We start from the raw sequence: 18,960 nt of genomic DNA, 5'->3' as shown, positions 1-18,960 counted from the left end.
AACAGTTTCACTGATTCTTATGAATTTTTTTTGAACAGAACTGATTCGTTTTATAATCGTTAAAAAGAATGAAGTTTACAAATTTTTGAATAGAATCTTCTTTTCTTGTTTTTGTTGTATAAATATGTGTGTGTGTGTGTGTGTGTGTGTGTAAAAGCTGTTTATTTTATTAACTTTCTGAAAGAGAAGGCTCTGTGACTTCTGTCAACAATTACTACACCCTTATTAAATATATATAATATAACTATATATTTGTTTTTGTAAAAAAAAATTTGTAATTCAAATGAATTTTACAAAGCTATAATTAATTACTAACTTATACATAGAATAGTTCGCCATAAGCTTCGCTTTTTTGCACATTGCCATAACTATCTTCCATTTCCTCCTATTTCTGTAGTGACTATTAGAAAGAACTTTACAGTTGTTTGTTTGAATTTTTTTTTAAGTAAATCAAAACAATATAAACACAGATTAACTCCTTTTTTTTTTTCACTGATAGTTTAATACAATAAAACAATCTTCTCTACAAATATTTACAAATTTAATCTAATAAATTAAACATTATTCTAAATTTTATTAAATTTCTTTTGTAGAAAAAAAAAAAGAAATATTTTTATTTCATATACTTTGTTTTTTTGGGGGGTTTATATTTTTCTTTTTATAAACTTTTATATATTGTTGTGACAAATGTAGTAAAACGCAGATGTTATACTGTTATTTATTATTAATGATTAAAATGGTGTTTTATAACGCTGACTATAACGCTGAAGGTCGAGAAGTAGTAGGTTTGGTTGATTTGTCTGGCGGAGGCGGTGGCGGAGTTGTAGACGGTGGAGATGCCTCTTGCGAAGAGGAAGATGAAGGTGGCTGTTGAGAACTACCTTCCGTTTCACTGCCGCGTTCTTTATTCCATTCTTTTAGTCCGGCTGGCAAAGTGGTATCTTCTTCAAATGATCCAGTACCTTCTACAAAATCTTCGTAAGTAGATTTCTCTGGGAATGGTCTTGGTCCGAGCAGTTCGACCATATCTTCACGGCTCAAGATTTCATGTTTTAATAGTCGTTCGGCAACCTATAATCCAAATTAAATGCTTATGATTATTTGCTATTAATTTCTTCAAGAATAGTACCAGCAAAGTGAACATTCTTTAAGTACCAGAAGCTAGAGGAGAGCTAAAAAAAAAAAGCTCTGAGGGAACTATAGTTTTAAACAAAAACAATATGTTGTGAAAAATAGCGACTTTCTTACAACCCTCTTTTAGTTGCAACAAACTTTCTTCGCATTTACTTATTTTAGGGAATGCAATGTTTAAAGAATTGGCACACTCTAGCTTTTTTTTAATAAATAGCTTCCATTTAATAGACTTACTTAATGGACAGATTATTCATAGATAAGGGATAATAGATTCTTAATGGATTTAGAATGATTTCAAGAGCACAAATACTCTCTGAACTTGTCTATTTTTATAAAACCGCTTAGTTTATTAATGGGACAGCACAGAAATATTCTGCACTTCCCTTCGTCGCCTAGAATCAATGAGATAATTGGGGATGTGTGAAGAAACATTGTAGACCAAGGCTCCACCCACACTACTTTGCTGGGCAAGGTGTTGTGTGTGGACGCTAGAAGGTTGCACGTGACGTCCCAGCTAAAGTGGAAACGGAAAGAGATTAGAGTAAACGATTAGTAGCGCTAATGACCGCAAAAGTCGATGTGCCCGAAAAAAAAAGAAGATAAAATTGAATCTCTCATTTTGACGCAAGCATTTAGTCTATCCTATTAACAATAATCATAATCATAATAAACAAATACAGAACGTAGTTTACCTTTTCAATATCATTTTTATGCTCATTTAGAAGTTTTGTAGTATGCTTATGTGCAGAGTCTACGAGAAGTCTCACTTCTGAATCAATTATCTGAGCAGTATTTTCAGAGTATGGTTTTTCAAAGACCATTTCACCTGGTTTTGGCATATCAAAACTTACATTTCCAACTTTTTCATTCATACCGTAATGGACCACCTAAGAAAACAGTAAAAAATAATTTCTTAATTAAAAAACGTTTGCCGACAATACAAATTTTATTTTGCTGCAAATAAAGACAATCATTTATACATTATTACTAAATTTTCATTAGACACTTTTTTTTCCAAATTCTCAAAATGTCCTATTTTACCACCTACGTACAATTAAGCTATAGCATTCGGTACAGAACAGTTTCTCAACCAAGACAAGTAAGCCGCAAGCATTCAATGAATAGTTTCAGTTTAAATCTTCTTCATCCATCAATATTTAAACAAAACAAATCTAAATTCCTTATCTTAGAATTGAATATCGATAATGCAACTTTCAAGTTTGAATCTTATAGAATTCATGTTAAATTCATTACCATAAAAATGCTTTAGCTATTAAAAATGCTATACTTTACTACTGGATGCTATAGAACGTATTAAATGAGAATGTTTTCTTCAACGAGTTTCGTTCAAATGAAATGAGAAAAAATAATTAAATGCTGAAAAACTATGGAGCTTATTAAAAATCTTTTAGAGATATTATTCTAAATCTGACTGAGGTTCAGTATATTCACTTTGGTAATGCTTTAGGTTTAAGAATTTATTAAATTAAAGAAAAATAAATTAAAATAACTAATCTAAATACCTGCGCATAAGCAGATTGTGTAACTTTTTTAAGATCATCTTGAGCTCCAGTAGTTATTCTTCCAAAGAATAATTCCTCAGAGACTCTTCCTCCCAGAGTCATGCACATCCGATCAAATAACTGTTCTTTACTGTATAAATATTGTTCTTTGGGAAGATACTGAGCATAACCAAGACCTTTACCCCTGGGTATTATAGAAACCTAAAAAATGAAATGCAGAAATATATTTAGTATAGAGTAAAATATATTTAGTATAGAAACTTTTTATTACAAGAACATTGAACATCTGAAGAAAATTAAGATAAAGACAAGTGGCTTAGAAGTATAAATCTGGAAATAGATACCTTCAATAAAGGATCAGCATGCTGCAGAAACCAGCCCGCAACAGCATGGCCAGCTTCATGATAAGCTACCGTTCTCTTTTCATCTGGTTGTAACACGTTAGTTTTCTTTTCCATGCCAGCAACAACTCTCTCAATGGCCTGTTCGAAATGTTTCATAATGATGGAGGCGTTTAGATCTCGGGCTGCTATAAGAGCGGCTTCGTTGCAGACGTTTGCTATATCAGCTCCTGTGAAAGTTCATTAAATTATTGGTTGTTCATAGAGAATAGTTTCTTAGAATTTTATGAACCTCTTGTAAAATACTAGCAGTATCGTAAATTTTTAACTGACTCACTCCTCTAGAATATAAACTAATCCAGACTTATTTTCAAACTTCGTGGTTTTTTGGGCTATCTACAAACGGGCTCTTATTTAATTTATATAGATCAGTTAAACAAACTGATCTCTCAGATTCCTACAGAATGCTCTAAAATTAATTTCTCCAGAACAATTTTTAACATAAAAATGTTATTTCCTTTTAGTGCAATATATAAATTATGGTGGCGAAACGGTTATAAGTTCAACTTTCCTGAGATCACCAAAAAAATCCTATTGTATAGGAAAAAAAAAATCAATATTTGTCATTAAACAAAACAAACCTGTAAAGCCTGGTGTAAGTGCAGCTAGCTTTCTAGCAAGACTGTCTTTGTCAAGCAGAGATTTCAATGGCTTAAGATGAACTTTAAAAATGGAAGCTCTGCCTTTGATATCTGGAGCTGGTACAAATATCTGTCGGTCAAATCTACCAGGTCTCATCAGTGCCTTGTCCAGGATGTCTACACGATTAGTAGCAGCTAATACAACTACGTTCATGTTTGTGTTGAAACCTTAAATGAATTATAAGACTATTATGAACGGCTACTTAAAAAACAAATAATTTTAAAAACAAAAGCTATATGTTTTGCTTAATTTTGTCGTGTACATTCTAAATAACATAATATAAATAATTTATTTATTTGAGAGATGAAAGGGATAGGGAATAAACTCTTTATTCCGTCATCTGACCACCCATCTTAAGAGGTTGGTCCAGGTCCAGATTCCTGTAGGAAATTTTGATATAACTACGCTCCTTAATGTAAGGACACGGCTAGAGGCGAGGTCCGTAAAGCTAAGATGCATTTTGGTGTATGTAGATTTGTATTGTCGCATTCCACATTTGCATTATAATGTTGTCAACTAACACTTTAGGCGCGAAAAAACTTGTGCTTTCTAGGCCATGATTCTTAAGTACTAATAATAATACTTAAATATTAAGGATTATATTTAAAGTTTCGAGATATTTTATTTAATATCCTTACCATCCATTTCAACAAGAAGTTGATTCAGGGTATTCTCTTGTTCTGAATGTCCTCCAAAACTTCTGCCGCCTCGTTTTCTACCAACGGCGTCGATTTCATCAATGAAAAGAATACAAGGAGCATGCTTTCTTGCCATTGCAAACATGTCTCGCACCTGAAATTTAAAATTTTCAAGAATTATTTCTACAAAAAAAAAAAATCAGTTGTCAGAAAACTTAGGTTTTTAATTTCATCCTCCTGTCTAAGGATATTCAATTATCGAAGGAAAACCTAAATTTCTTAAACTTTAAAACACTGTAACTTACCCTTGAAGGGCCAACACCAACGAACATTTCCAAAAATTCGGAACCTGATACAGAAATGAAAGGCACATTCGCCTCACCAGCTGTTGCCTTTGCTAGCATAGTTTTGCCAGTACCTGGAGGACCTACGAACATAAAATTACTACTTTTTACTGTTGGGTTAAAAATTGTATCTTATTTTTAAAATTGGATAGATGGTTAAGCCTCTTAGTAACATAATCTTATTCCTTAAATAACCGCAAGTTGTTCTTAAAAAGTACAACCTCTGGCACCTCCAGAGGAACCAAATCTCACTAAATCAACTTACCTAAGGAAAATAAACGCTTTTCAGGTTTATTTACTTGTAAACACTTACCAGTTAACATAGCACCCTTTGGTATTTTAGCGCCTAATTCCATGTACTGGCTAGGGTTTTTTAAGAAGTTCACAAATTCCATAATCTCTAATTTTGCCTCTTCACAACCAGCTACATCTCTAAATATAACATACAATTGTTTTCATTTTTTCTTTTATTTTTTTTTGGTTCACAAGATAAATCAAATAGCTTTCTTAATACTTAAGAAACATAATACTTACTTGAATTTTACTCCTATTTCATTAGAATTGATTAGTTTAGCCGTAGATTCCATAACGCCAAACAGACCTCCACCTCTTTTACCACGTCCTCCCATTACGTCCGCCGAACGTCTCATCATATAAATTAAGAAACCTTTAAAAACAAAAAAATAATCCAATTTCTTATTCATCATAAAATTAAAACTGTCCGGTAGGACAGTTGTATAAGGGTTGACCATCAAAAACTGCACGAAAAAGCGTAACGTTGAAAAACACCCAACTTTGACAATTTTTTTCTCTTTTTCTATAAAAGATAAAATTCCCAAATTTTCTTTAAATCTTACTCCAAACCCTCCTTTATAACTGTAATTTTTTTGCAACCACCCAGATCTAATAGGTTTCGAGAAAAAAGTTGCCGAAAATGAGCAAAAACGGCTTTTTCAAAAAATGTTCTTGTTCTTGTTCTTCTTGTTGTTGTTGTTCTTGTTGTTCTTGTTGTTCTTGTTGTTACCTTTTTTGTAAACAACGTAGCGCCTAAACGCGCGAACCGATTTTCATGAATGAGGTGTCATTCGATTCAATATTTTATGTAGATGTGCCTTTTGGGGGCCCCGACGCTGTACATCGAATGGGAGAGGAGTTAGCCCCCTTTATGTAAGGCCCCCTCCAAAATTATTATTACTAATTACTCTGTAAATCTTGGCCCGATTTTGATAAAATTTGGTAGGATGATAGGGTTAGGGCTCCCCTACCTAACAATAAAGCGACGATCTGCTCTTACACTTGTTAAGGGGAAGTATAGCAATCGTTTCAAATTATCGACACGTGAACCGATTTTTATGAATGAAGTGTCATTCGAATCGAAATTTTATACAGATTTGCACTTTAAAAGTCTCGGCACCGTGCCTCATAAGGAGGGGAGTTTGCCCCACCCAAATAAGGCCCTTTCTAAAACTATTATTACCAATATTTCTATAACGCTTAGTCCGATTTTGATAAAATTCAGCTCGAATAAGTGGTTAAAGCTCCTCTACGTTGCTGATTCTCTTGCTCCTACTAAGAGGAAGTACTGCAATCGTTTAAATTATCAATGAGTGAACCGAATTAAATCAATGAATTGTTCGATTAAAAAATCTTTGCCTCTTTGCCTTTTAGGGAGAAGTACTGCAATCCTAGTTTATTTTTCTTACTCCTCTTAAAAGGAAGTACTGAAATCGCAGTTTAATTTTGCTATTTACGTACAAATACCTTCCTATGTTATTCAAAACGCTTTTTCAAAAAAATTGTTATTGAGGATGGTTTGGGAGCCGCAACTACAATTATTTTTTAAAAAGATCTCTCCAGTGATAGTTACGGTTCCGACTTAACACCTTATCAGGTTATAATGATAGAATAGCTTATTCCAAATTTTAAAAAAAATCTGTAAAGCAGATATGTAACTTTGTAAAATAGACAAAAAGGAAAATCTATCCAAAAGGTACAAAAATCTCCTTAACAAAAACTTTCAGTTTAAAATGTTAAGTATAAGGGTTGATTAAACGCCAAAAGGTACACAAATCAGCGAGTACCCAACATTTCATTAATACTTCATTGATATTATTTAAGTAATTCTACTGCATTAATTTTCATTAATAAGTTATTTTTTAGAATTTATTAGATGTCACAGACCCTTATGCTGGCCACTTCATTTATATTATTTTTTTGTTATAATTATGATAAATCACATATACGTACATGCATGTTAAAGTAAAGATAAAGTTAGAGTAGGCTACTGTCTTGAATTCGTCTTACCGAAATATTCGTGAGCACAATTAACACACAGTTAATAACAAGTAGATTATTAAACAATAATTATTCATTTCTCTATTGTAATTTAATTTAGTCCCCCTAATTTTACTTATAGTAAAATACTGGAATAATTAGCTGTCCTAAATATATGCATATCCTATTTACTTTATATTACACATATACAACATTGTGGGATGAATACCTAGATTGAGAATGTATTTGAAGAAAACTATATTATTCGCGATAAAGCCAGATAATTATTACCTATTATTATAAACGTTTGACTACTTCATACAATAACAATTACTGTAATGGAAGAATGAACTTAAACCGACGATTTTTATTTAAAAAATAAAAATAAATAAATAAAATAAACAAAATCATTGATGTAAGTTGGTGTAAGCATTTTTTTAAACAAGGTTTTGAATTTTTTAGCCTCATATTTTTATTTCATTTTTTATAACGTTTTTCTTTTTAACCTGTAATTAATAGTTTATTATAAATAACTAGATATTACAGTCAATCTACAGTGCTACTTGAACATATATTTTGTAGACGAAAATGGCCAGCACAAGGGTCTGTGATATCTAATAAATTCTAAAAAATAACTTATTAATGAAAATTAATGCAGTAGAATTACTTAAATAATATCAATGAAGTATTAATGAAATGTTGGGTACTCGCTGATTTGTGTACCTTTTGGCGTTTAATCAACCCTTATACTTAACATTTTAAACTGAAATATGTAATAAAATTCATATATTTTAGTTTTTTAAAATCTATTATTTACCTATAATTAAAATAGTTGGGAGGAAGCCAGTAAGGTTGCTAGCTTCAATTTCAGATTTATAGACGACTGGGACATAGTTCGGCGGTTCTACATTCAGATCTATTTGTGCATTCTCCAGATTTCTTTCAAATGAATCTACACTTCCGATGTTGAACCAGAGCACACTCTATAACATTTAATTCACAGTAATTTAGAAAATAACACTGTATATTAGGATTAACTTTGAATTGTGATTATTCAATACACATTCAGTCAGCACTTTTAAAGTATCTTATAAACTAGTTAACCTACGTTATTCTAATACTCACTTTACTTCCCTAAGAGCATAAACTGAATGCTACAATCTTTAGCATAAACCAGTAACCATAAAAAAAAAAGAAAAAAACTGCACCCAATAGTAAAGTCTTGAAAATTTTTCCTTTTACTTACAATAATCTAGGCAAAATCTTTAATAGGAGAAAATATTCAACGGAATGAAAGGTTCAATGCTGAGTTTTGTTACTAGCAGCGATACTTCAGGTGTATGGTTTGGGCATGCCATAGAAATAAGGTTCAGAGATTACATCTCGTGGTTCTTATCATAAGTAGATTCAACGCTCTTCTTACATGGAAGTTGAAGATGACCAATTTTAACAATTTTGAACATGCAAGAATTTATCTCACAAGCTTTCTACAAGAAATTTTTGCTTTAGCCACCTTGTTCTCCCGCATAAATATTGTAGAAAAAAATATGTGATGGATATAAAGGGTGGAATCTTAAGACATGCTCAATCAGCTTAACAATTTAGGGAAGTTTAGTTGTCACCTTTAGCAAATCTGGGCCATTTCACCTCATTCAAAGCATCTTAGAAGATATAGCGTTTAACAGTGGTGATCAAACGCATTAATTTTCTTTAATTATTGCCATTTTGCCCTTTTGAAATCCCTTATTAGTAAGGTGAGAAATGTTTATGTCTGTAAACTTTACTTCTACTTCCTTGTGCTTTTTTTTTCTTTTTTTTTTCACAGAATTTACAATCGAAGTAACACTTTTCATTTCCGTGAAAAGTGTAAAACTTATCATAGAAATTTAGAATTTAATCATCAAGAAAGACTCCTAAAAAAAAAATCCATTAAAATTCTAATTATCATTATTTGAAAGATAACTTACACATATCAGAGAAGCATATCCAATGAAATATTTCATAGTTAATACATGAACACAAATCCTCAAATTGAAACTTTTCGTATTTACTTCTGAATTAAAAAAATATATATACATACAACAAAATTTTATACTGTTTAGTTACAAATATTCAGTCTCATTCGAAAGACAAATTGATGTATAAATACCTGTAGCATGGGCAGAATCTAAACTAAGTAATTCCCTCCAAGGGTTCCATTTAGATTTTAAAAAAAACTAAGGTATAATTTATTTATAAAAAAAAAATTAACACTCGCAGCACTTAAACAATGCAGAAACACTTCCTCGTATAAAATAAAGTTAATAGAAAATTTGAAGAACGGAGACTATTAAAAAAGTGAAGCATAAAATTGTTTGGTCGTATCATCATTTTAAATCTATCGTTTACAATTCATTTCTTATATTCAGGTACGAACATAATTTTGATAACCACTTATTTTGAATAATTTTGAGAGCCACTTATTTTGATTTGTTCAAGTTATGTCTGTAAAATTACTGAGGGCTGATAATTTAAACTAACATATGATGAGTTTTTTTTATTTAAATTTTGCAAAAGACTTTTTTTTTTTTTTTTTTTTCAAAGTTATTTCGGGGGCTTGAGTATCCAATATTATTTAATTTTTTTAATGACGCGGAGGTTTTGATCGCATTAAGGCCTATCTTAAGCGACAATTTTTTATAAATCATTCAGGTAAATTATTATTGTTGTTTTAATTTTCCAACATATATTGAGCTCACGTTAATTTATGATTTTAGACAGAATTGCTATACTAACTAAAAACGTGTTTCGAGATTTCTATTTATTGATTTAACATCGCTGTTTAGCGATGTTTCTTCTCTGAGTAGTATTCACTCATATATATTTACATATACAGACGATTTCCTAAAAAACTACTTTAAGCTCGTGGAACCACAAAACGAATCTTTTCTGTAAAAATCCAATTTCGAAAATATGGTAAGATCTTACCTCTTCTTACTACAATACTACTAGAAATAAAAGAAAAGAAAATTATTATTATTATTATTTGTTTTTTTTTTTTTGTTATTGAAATACTTTTTCATGAGTCTTATTAACAACTGATATTTTTATTTATGTTGGAGCATAAAAAAATAATAATTAAATTTATTTACTTTATTGATCTATTAAAATTGTTGAACGATTGTACAATATATGAGGATACAAAATTTAAAAATATTTAGGGATATTAAAATAAAAATGGTTGGTGCCTTGAAACCTGGAATAACTCTGAAAAATGTTATTCACAGAAATTGAATTTGTTGACCGTAAAATTTGATTAATTTAGCCTAAAATAAATTATATCAATAATAAAGAAACTAAACTAATAGTTATATCTTTTTGGCTAACGTTTTGACAAGAATATACGTTCTTCTTGAGACAGTATTCTAACTTCAGAAACTAATGACTAAATTATAAGTTTTAAACAGAAGTAAGAATAAAAAAGTAAAAAAAGGTATGGGTTAAAGTGAATAATCCGTCATACTGATATATTCTTAAAGGTATTATTCTGTTTCAAAAATTGTAGTTCTTAAAATATTTAAAGTGGAGAAATAACTCTAAAAGCAAAGTAGAAAGGTGATATTTTGTCAATGGTTCGAAAAATGAACTATTCCGTGTGACATTAACTATAAGTTAGAGCACTAGGACGTCACTCTCATTGATAAATGTAGTACTCATCCCGGGGAAGTAATTAATAAATAAATCAATAAAACTACGAATAATTGAACAATAATACGAACAAGTGAACAATAATAAATTAACGAATAAAAAATAAGTTAAGTTAAACTTACAGAACCGTCATAAGAATTTCCAGTCGCTAACTTTACTCTCACCCATTTTTTGTTGACTACTTCTAGTTTCTCAACAATGCCTTTTGAAAGAAAACTAAAACGAACAAACATATTGTCTTAGGATTAAATATATATCAAAAAATTTAATTAAAAAAAAATTGGTTTAAAAAATGAAACCATACTTGTTTAGAAATTCCTTCCAAGTTATTTCTTTGTAACCCATTTCATAATAGGCTAACATCGCAATTAAACCTGCAACGCCTACCAGACCAAATAGGAGCCACTTTTCTTTTTCCGATTCTCCTAACTGCTTTCCTCCACCAGCAGATCCTCTGAAAAAATAATTTAATGATACTATAAAACTTTTGTTCCAATGAAAAGGGAGATTCTGTAAATCAGCTTGATTAAAATGCAGTTATTTCTTTTTACTTTTTCTTTGGGACACAGATTGGACCACAGGATTTGGGTGGCCATGCTAGACAAAATCAAAAATTTAAATGTTAGTTTTTTTTATCCAAAATGAAAGATTTTAGAAGCTTTAAAAATAAAAGTTTCTACTTAAGTGGAGGTTCTAAAAAAGTGGATTGCTATATTGCATAATATTCTCTAATAATAATTATAAAGAATGAAAAATCATTGCCACCACTGAATCCTTTAATTTTATACACCTAAAGAGGATAAAAACTATTTTGTAATGGTACCTTGTCCCTCCAAACATTCCAAAAGACCATTGCTGCGAAGATGGTTTCTGAGAGGAAGGCGGCGTAGTAGAAGAAGATGATGATGATGATGAAGGAGCCGACTTTGATGGTGTTGTTGTTTCTTCAACGTTTTTACTCTTTTTTTCTAATTTAATTTCACCAGATTTCTTATTTTTAAAATATTTCTCAAAACCTTTAGGCGGATTTTCACAGAACACCCTCCATTCTTGCCATAGTGTTTTAAAACTGAGGACTCCAGGTGTTCTCGCTAATTGTGACAAACTTCTATTCAGCTGCATAAATGAAAAATTAATTGTGATTGCTAAGGATAAGAAATGGAAATCGTAACTAATTATTGTTTGAGAAATTCTATCATTCTCTTGATGGAAAATTTTGATATTAGTGCAGAATACAGGCAAATTCGTTACAAGAAAAATAAGAATTTTACACAAAAGTGAGTAATAAAACGTTGAATAAGTTCTTTTGTTAATTAAGCTTTTATAGCTCAACAGCGTAAAAGCAATAGCACTTTATTTCTACAAGTAACATGTGAAGTTTGCCTGCATTAAGGTAAGATAAAACCTCCAATTGCACCTTTGAGATCTTACAAACTGGAATAAAATTTAATGATTTGATCATTTCCATTCCAATGCTTCAGATATTTATGTCTAAATATTTTCTATATTGATGTCATACAAAGAATGAGCACATGAATATATTTCAAATTATTATGCAATTATTGAAAATGGGTTAAGGTTGGCAGTATGAAATTAATCTTTTTAAATCTGCGTCTTTATAGGTTTAATAAGTTTTAAGATCAAATCTCGAAGGTAAGATATAGCTACTTTCTTTAACTCACATTATGCTAGGTAATCTGCATAGCATTAGTGCTTAGGCATAAAGAAATTGTTTTATTTATTCCTGCCTTAAACAAAATCAAAAACCAAAATACGTTAGAAATGTAGGGGAAAACGAGATTACTTAATGACAAGTGAAATACGGTAATTCGAGTAATCATAAAATGCCGGATAAAATTGTAACACAGGTCTTTAAATTCAACTTCAATTTGGATTTAACAGGAAAAGATAAGTGAACGGTACAAAAACTAAAGCAACCTCTTCATATTTTTAAACCTCCATTCGGCATCGTTGTGCAAATATAAATATTTAGACATAATATTCTACAACTACAAAAGCAAAATAACCTGAACAATCATGCTTACTGAGTGGGTATCAAAAAATCCCTGCCTTAGTCCTGAAAGAACCAGTCTTTCTAATTTCCTCGATGTCAGTAAAAGTCGGTGGGCCATGATGATTTATTAATTACGTCTTGAATTTGAGAGTCATATTGTGAAGCAAACGCAATTCCGTCCCTTCATCGCAGACATTTTAAGTATTCCTGCAGTGCCACTATTTGTAACAGCTACCAGTGAAACCCATATGATAAAAACATATGAGTAAAAGATTCTTTTGCTTGTAATTTTGTGATTTTACACTTAAAGCTTGTATATACAATAAATCGGCTATTACCTAGAATTATTAATTTTAAAAAAGTTAATTTATGTATAAGATTGCAATGTTGGCAATGTTGTTTTATTATTAGAACCTTTCAAACTTGCTTGTAATTATTTGCTGCTATATGCACTGTTATAGTTCTTTGAAGAAGAGTGATTCGTCAATATTTCTTATTTTTTAAGTTTTCAGTATGGTAAGTAGAAGTTTTATTTATATATTTTCTCATAGCTTTCCACAAATTTGTAATATAAATATTATTTTTAATTAATTTAACATTTTTACGAAATTCCATTCTTGCATTGCAGAAAAACATCTTTTTCGTTCTTTTTTTTTCTCATTTTTATGTGAATTAATTGTATTGTGGGTATAATTGTTCTTGCTCATCTTAGGTTGGTTGATTAAAATAATTTTGGTTGTTCTTTGTAGGCACGCCGATATGATTCAAGAACAACAATCTTTTCTCCAGAAGGTACTTTTGAGTGTGATTTTGATATTTTTGGTATAAAAGTGTATATAATTTTCAAAATGTGATTATTCTATGATCCTTAGAGGTGGATGAAATCGACGGTTCGTAATATTTGATTTATATTTTTTAGGCCGGTTGTACCAGGTAGAATATGCGATGGAAGCGATTAGCCACGCTGGTACTTGCCTTGGAATACTCGCAAATGATGGGATAATTCTTGTTGCTGAAAAACGAAATACAAACAAACTTCTTGATGAATCAGTTTATTCCGAAAAAATTTACAAATTAAATGAGTAAGTTTTTCGTTTCAATTGCTATAATTGATCAACTTACTGGTAATCTTTATTATTTGAGATATTGGTTTGATGACTTTCTCTTCTTTCTACTTTTCTTTCTCTTATTTTTTTAAGCCCTTGCTTAGACTAGTACTACTTTTTGACAAGTATCTATTTTTTGTACTGTTTGAGTTAAGTAATGAGGCAACCATTAGAAGTTGGTTTCATCCCTTTGAAGAGCTGTTTACACTGATTTTAAAAATCAAATGTAGCTCACTAATAATTGTGCAACTCTGTGGGAAGTAAGCATAAGATCTGGATAAAAACGAGAGTAACAAAACAAACAAGAAAGGTACATGATTTTGTCCTAATGCCAGAGGCATTTGGGGAGAACTTTCAAATTGTGTAGGGTCATTTCATCTTCATTGCGAGGTTCACGAAGTTCAGTAAGATCTCCAAGCTTTTTCATTATTAGAACTAAGTTTGTTATTTCTCCTTCTTGTTACTTTTTGTATTCTTAGAGGTTGTACAATCATGGCAAAGAAAGTTGAAGAGCAAGGAAAAATCTTGACCTTGTTTGTTACTTGTCCTTTGTTTAGCAGGGGGTTTCAGCTGTTAAATTGGCTTCCGTGATGTTTGGCCAATAAAAATATAATATTAGAGTTCCTTTTGCGTTGCATACTAGTTAGAACACCTCCTTCATTTGTCTTTCTATAATATTTGAAGAGTCTTGAGAGCTTATCCTGAACAAAATTTGATGATATGAGGTTTTTTCTTTAAACCATACAAGCCCTTCGCATTGAAACCTTTTCTTCTGTTCTTGACTAAACCTACACAGGCTATCTGATGCAAGCCCATACGGTTGCATATGTTTTCTCAGTTGCCTTACAAGAAACCTACAACCATGTTAGATTATACCGTATTGAATGTCAACAATTAGCTCCTGTTGTTCAATTGCCTCCAGTTTATCCACTCTTGTGCGACTAATTGTATGGTACTGGACGATGAGAGTGTTAAATAAAAAAGATTAAGAGAAAATTACTAAATCTATTTCTCAAATAATCAAGGATGGCCCGTTTTTTGCACTATAATGTATCTGTAGTATGTAGTTAATTTGGAATGGTTATTTATCTGCTTTTTAATTTATTCTGTTTTTAAGAAATATGATATGTAGTCTTGCGGGAATCACTGCAGATGCTAATGTCCTTACAAATGAATTACGTTTAATATCGCAGCGTTATTTAATACAGTATGGAGAAACAATTCCATGTGAGCAGCTAGTGTCATGGTTGTGCGACATAAAACAGGCTTATACACAATATGGAGGTGATACATAATTTAAATTACTCAATTATATTTCTTCCTTGTTTCAATGTAGTTTAAGAGTTCGCGTTAATATTAGATTAGCTGGCATTTAAAAATTCTTCCTAAGTTATTATCTTTAATATTTTATTTTTAGAGAATTTTGTATTTTAAGCTATAAAAGCATTGTTGACATATACAATGTCAATGTTAAAGGAGGGGTGACAAACTACTTTATGTGAGTTTAATTTATGTACCTATACGATCATGTAATTATGCGAGAGACGCCTCATTAGCTGAATGATTAGAGGTGCGAATGGCTAGGATAGATCTTGATTCTGGGTCAGATCTCAAGGTGTTTAGGGGAAGTTTCTTATAAATATGTATGCTTTCCACCTCCGTCCATGATGCCAGATAGATCATAATTAGTTAATACACAAAAATTTACTTATTTTAATTTATGAAATTGCAAAAGCTTATTTCGCCAAGTTTTTATAAGATTAAGGATGTCTTTCAGTACATTTATTTGGTGGCAAAGCCCATTTTCAAAACTAAAAAAAAGATGTTTGGGAGTAATATGCTTGTTATTAGTAAAGTATGAGCTTCCGTCCCCGTCTACAACACCTAAGTAGTTGTTGGACATTAAGCCCCGTCTGAAAAAAGAGGCGATTTCTTTAATAGATCAATATTATGTAAGAATATTTGCAAGGTGCATACATCATTCTGTTCATACAGGAATGTTAGATATAATTTTTATTGGAGAAGTTTGGATAGATTAAAGGATTTTCAAGGGTTGGATTAGAAGGGACTCGGAAATTAAAAAAGAAAGTATATCCATGGATATATTCTACTTCCTTCATGGATTTTCTTTGGAAAACTGGACTTAAAAAGCAATTGATATCGGAACTGCAAAGGAAAGAATGAATGTTTTGGAATTTAGATTGTATGCTATTAATTACCTTAAAGTATTTTGGATCCAAAGAACTTGAAGGTTGCCATTTTAATCCACTGATTTAAAATTTCGTAAATTGCCTACATTATGATCATCATTTTTATTTGTTGAAAATAATTACCAATTTATTTTTCGCAGGTAAAAGACCATTCGGAGTCTCCATACTATATATGGGCTGGGATAAGCATTATGGATACCAATTGTACCAATCGGATCCGAGTGGAAATTATTCCGGCTGGAAAGCTACCTGTATTGGCCATAATTCAGGAGTCAGTGACATTATAAAACTTAAAATTATTTCCAATTTCTTATAGTAATTTAAAAAACTCTTTGCCTTCTCAGTGTTTTCTCTGGGTCCTTGAATATTGCTTTCATTATCCATTTTTTGTCTTCTTTTTTTTTTTTTCAAAGTAAACAAGTAAGGTATAACTATGGGTACGAACTGCAGGTGTCAGTTTCTTGAGTTATTTCTTAAATATTAAATTATTTTAATATTTTGAAGGTGTCATTGATGAAATTTAGCCAAATCTGAGTATTCGGCTTCTAGGCCTAGTAGTTCTTTGAAGATTTACTGTAGGCGAGATTGCGAAAATACAAATTAATCTGAGGCACCTTAAAATTAGTTTGAAAAATTAGAAATTGGAATTTAATGTTTATTTTTTAACAAGGTATTTGGACAAATGACGGTGTAACCCATAATTTTAATTTTCGATTAAAGAATATTTCTACTAAATTTAAATAAAATTAAGCTTGCTTTATAGTAATAGAAAGCTATTGCTTTACAAAGAGTTTATCTCGTGGTTAGTGAACTGAACTCCCATGCGTGGGTCTCGTTAAAAAATTGTTTCTTTGCAGGTTTTTCTCTGTTTTCTCTTCATGAGCGCAAAGTTTGTCCTTCAATGCTTTTTTCTCAGTAATTTCAGGATTTGCTTTATTTTAATTTATTACAAGTACAATTTATAGAGAAAAATATGTTGAAAAATGTAAATGTTCACTTATCTGAACATCATTGCGCTACTACTCCCTAATACTTATGGTATTATATCAATCTTATTATTTTTAAAACGCAAAGCTTATTTGTATTGATACCATCTAACTTTTTGTGTAATGATGTCATTCAAAAGAGCTAAAGTATGGTTAGTAACCTGGACTACTGTGAGTCCTCGAGAACGTTGACTGTGCTTCATAATGTTGTAAAATCTACAATTCTAGAGTTTACCTATTGGTCCAGGTTTTTTTCCAATTAAAATCAAACAAAAACAGAAATTAAAAAATGTAGCAGACGCTACAGATTAACTTCTCCAAAATGTAAAAAAAATACCTAGATCAGTTTGTCTCATTCATGGTTTATCGATTTTACGAGGTCAATCAGATTGTCTTGACTTTGTTGGCCTGACTATTTAAGATATTCTTTTGGTTTTTCACATTCCGAAGAAGTTCATATAATAAAATCATATCCAAAATTACGTTAGTAGTTCTATTTTTCCAATTACAATTCAATATTTATTTAAAAAAAATATTTCAATTCCAGGCAGCTGTTTCTAGTTTGAAATCAGAATACAATGAAGGTGAGATGACAGTTAAAAATGCTCTGGCTCTTGGTATCAGAGTGCTCTGCAAAACATTAGATACTGCCAAATTAACCGTAGATAGAGGTAGATGTTTACATCTCGCACTGCTTAGAAAAAGAAATAGTCTTTTATATAAAAATATATTCGAGAATTAATTAAAGATAATTAATTTATTAACATTTTTAGTGGAAGTTGCAACTCTTCAACGAATTAATGATAAATGTGTGACAAGCATACTGCCTGTTGAAGCTGTACAAGAACTTATTGATGCCTACGAGAAATCTGAAGCCGAAGCTGCAGCATTAAAGAAAGAAAAAACACCTAAAGTTTAGAATTTTATTTATACTTTTTATAATTAAAATTTGCTCTTACTCTTAAATCAATTATAAATACAATAAAATGTTTAATATTTTAAATTGATCACTTATTTGGTTTTTGATATCTGCAAAAGTTTTTTTCTTCTTGATAGGATTGACCCACCTCCGTTCTGTCATGTCAATGACTGGAGATACTTTTCAGCAATCCAAGTCAGTATTTCGTTACTAAATAAAAAGGTTCTTCAATATTACTAATTTAGAGTTCATCCTAGTTCTTTGAATCTTAGTCTAAAATTATTGCAAAATTGCTTCAATAAATTCTTATTTCCAGTTGAATAATTTAGAAACTATGGAGCACTTTTTCTTCCTTAGGAAACAATAAAATATTAAACTATCCTTGAAAAAGATATATAGTTAAATGGCACTTGTTTGAGATATTTCCTAACATTTTCTCAAATATTTCAGTGAGATCAGAAGTAAATGTTTAAAGTGCAGTTTGTTAACTTTGGCTTCCTTATTTTAAGACAATCTACTTTAAAAATTGACTACTGGCCCCGTCTAAAAGAGTTTTCAATGACTTAACAATTTGATAAACTAACTCGTTAACTCGTTTTCTTGCAAAACAAACGTAATTTCTCTTACGAAGATAAAAGGAATCCTGGAAAATGATATACCGTTTGAAAGCCCATTAAACAAGGAAACTTTTGTAAAAAGTGCCAGCACCTAGGTCTGATAATGATCACATAAGGACCTAATAAGTTAATTAATCTTAAAAATAATCTAATCTTAAAAATTTCAATTACTTTGTTTTTCCAGTAATCGGAGGAAGATTGAGGCTGTTTGGAGAATAACTTGTGCTTCGAAATGGTGTCAATTTTTAGAAAATTTATCTGCCTTTCTAACCGTGCCATCAGAATCGAATTGGGACTAAAACTTTCTGAGTAATAACATTTTTATTGGAAAAAGTAATGTTTTTAGAAAGAAAAAAAAAATTAAAGTGACGTCAATCAAGAACAGTGGAAAGTATGAAGTTGGCCAATACAACATTGAACTCCACTTCAGATGTACTACACACAGTAGGCCTATGGACATTACTT

At 30.7% G+C, this 18,960-nt stretch overlaps 2 protein-coding genes across 3 annotated transcripts; one reads left to right on the top strand and one right to left on the bottom strand.

The window, feature by feature from the left end:
• Positions 1–593: 593 nt before the first annotated feature.
• Positions 594–13,049, bottom strand: Afg3l2 (AFG3 like matrix AAA peptidase subunit 2). Of its 2 annotated transcripts, XM_074120026.1 has the most exons (14): positions 12,689–13,049; positions 11,467–11,759; positions 10,948–11,097; positions 10,766–10,859; positions 7,774–7,939; positions 5,217–5,349; positions 4,996–5,114; positions 4,644–4,765; positions 4,339–4,492; positions 3,640–3,867; positions 3,002–3,228; positions 2,658–2,858; positions 1,827–2,021; positions 594–1,071 (listed from the first exon to the last, which is right to left on the bottom strand). In XM_074120026.1, exons 1-14 carry the CDS (start codon positions 12,773–12,775, stop codon positions 757–759), a joined length of 2,484 nt encoding a protein of 827 aa, XP_073976127.1. In that variant the 5' UTR covers positions 12,776–13,049; the 3' UTR covers positions 594–756. The 2 variants fall into 2 exon arrangements, with proteins under 2 accessions (XP_073976127.1, XP_073976128.1); XM_074120027.1 differs by lacking the exons at positions 10,766–10,859; positions 10,948–11,097; positions 11,467–11,759; positions 12,689–13,049 and adding exons at positions 8,924–9,009; positions 9,106–9,155.
• Prosalpha3 (proteasome alpha3 subunit) lies at positions 13,033–17,973 on the top strand. Its single transcript, XM_074120030.1, has 7 exons — positions 13,033–13,173; positions 13,407–13,449; positions 13,577–13,739; positions 14,881–15,047; positions 16,114–16,244; positions 17,507–17,630; positions 17,733–17,973. Exons 1-7 carry the CDS (start codon positions 13,171–13,173, stop codon positions 17,876–17,878), a joined length of 777 nt encoding a protein of 258 aa, XP_073976131.1. The 5' UTR covers positions 13,033–13,170; the 3' UTR covers positions 17,879–17,973.
• Positions 17,974–18,960: the final 987 nt, after the last annotated feature.

Source organism: Rhodnius prolixus, unplaced genomic scaffold (assembly GCF_049639745.1).
Source record: "Rhodnius prolixus isolate KJV_2025 unplaced genomic scaffold, Rpr scaffold_2, whole genome shotgun sequence".
Lineage (NCBI taxonomy): Eukaryota > Metazoa > Arthropoda > Insecta > Hemiptera > Reduviidae > Rhodnius > Rhodnius prolixus.
Note: the sequence above shows the minus strand (reverse complement) of the source record. Positions and strands in the feature narration are given on the sequence as shown.

What these genes read in the sequence shown, in the direction of transcription:
- Afg3l2 (XM_074120026.1), bottom strand. Translation starts at nt 12,775, where the DNA reads ATGGCCCACCGACTTTTACTGACATCGAGGAAATTAGAAAGACTGGTT. An exon ending in ATGCTGATCCTTTATTGAAG is followed by an intron (nt 2,859 to 3,001) that starts GTATCTATTTCC and finishes TTCATTTTTTAG; the next exon opens with GTTTCTATAATACCCAGGGG. An exon ending in ATAAAAATGATATTGAAAAG is followed by an intron (nt 1,072 to 1,826) that starts GTAAACTACGTT and finishes TTTGGATTATAG; the next exon opens with GTTGCCGAACGACTATTAAA.
- Prosalpha3 (XM_074120030.1), top strand. An exon ending in GTATTGGCCATAATTCAGGA is followed by an intron (nt 16,245 to 17,506) that starts GTCAGTGACATT and finishes TTTCAATTCCAG; the next exon opens with GCAGCTGTTTCTAGTTTGAA. An exon ending in CAAATTAACCGTAGATAGAG is followed by an intron (nt 17,631 to 17,732) that starts GTAGATGTTTAC and finishes TAACATTTTTAG; the next exon opens with TGGAAGTTGCAACTCTTCAA.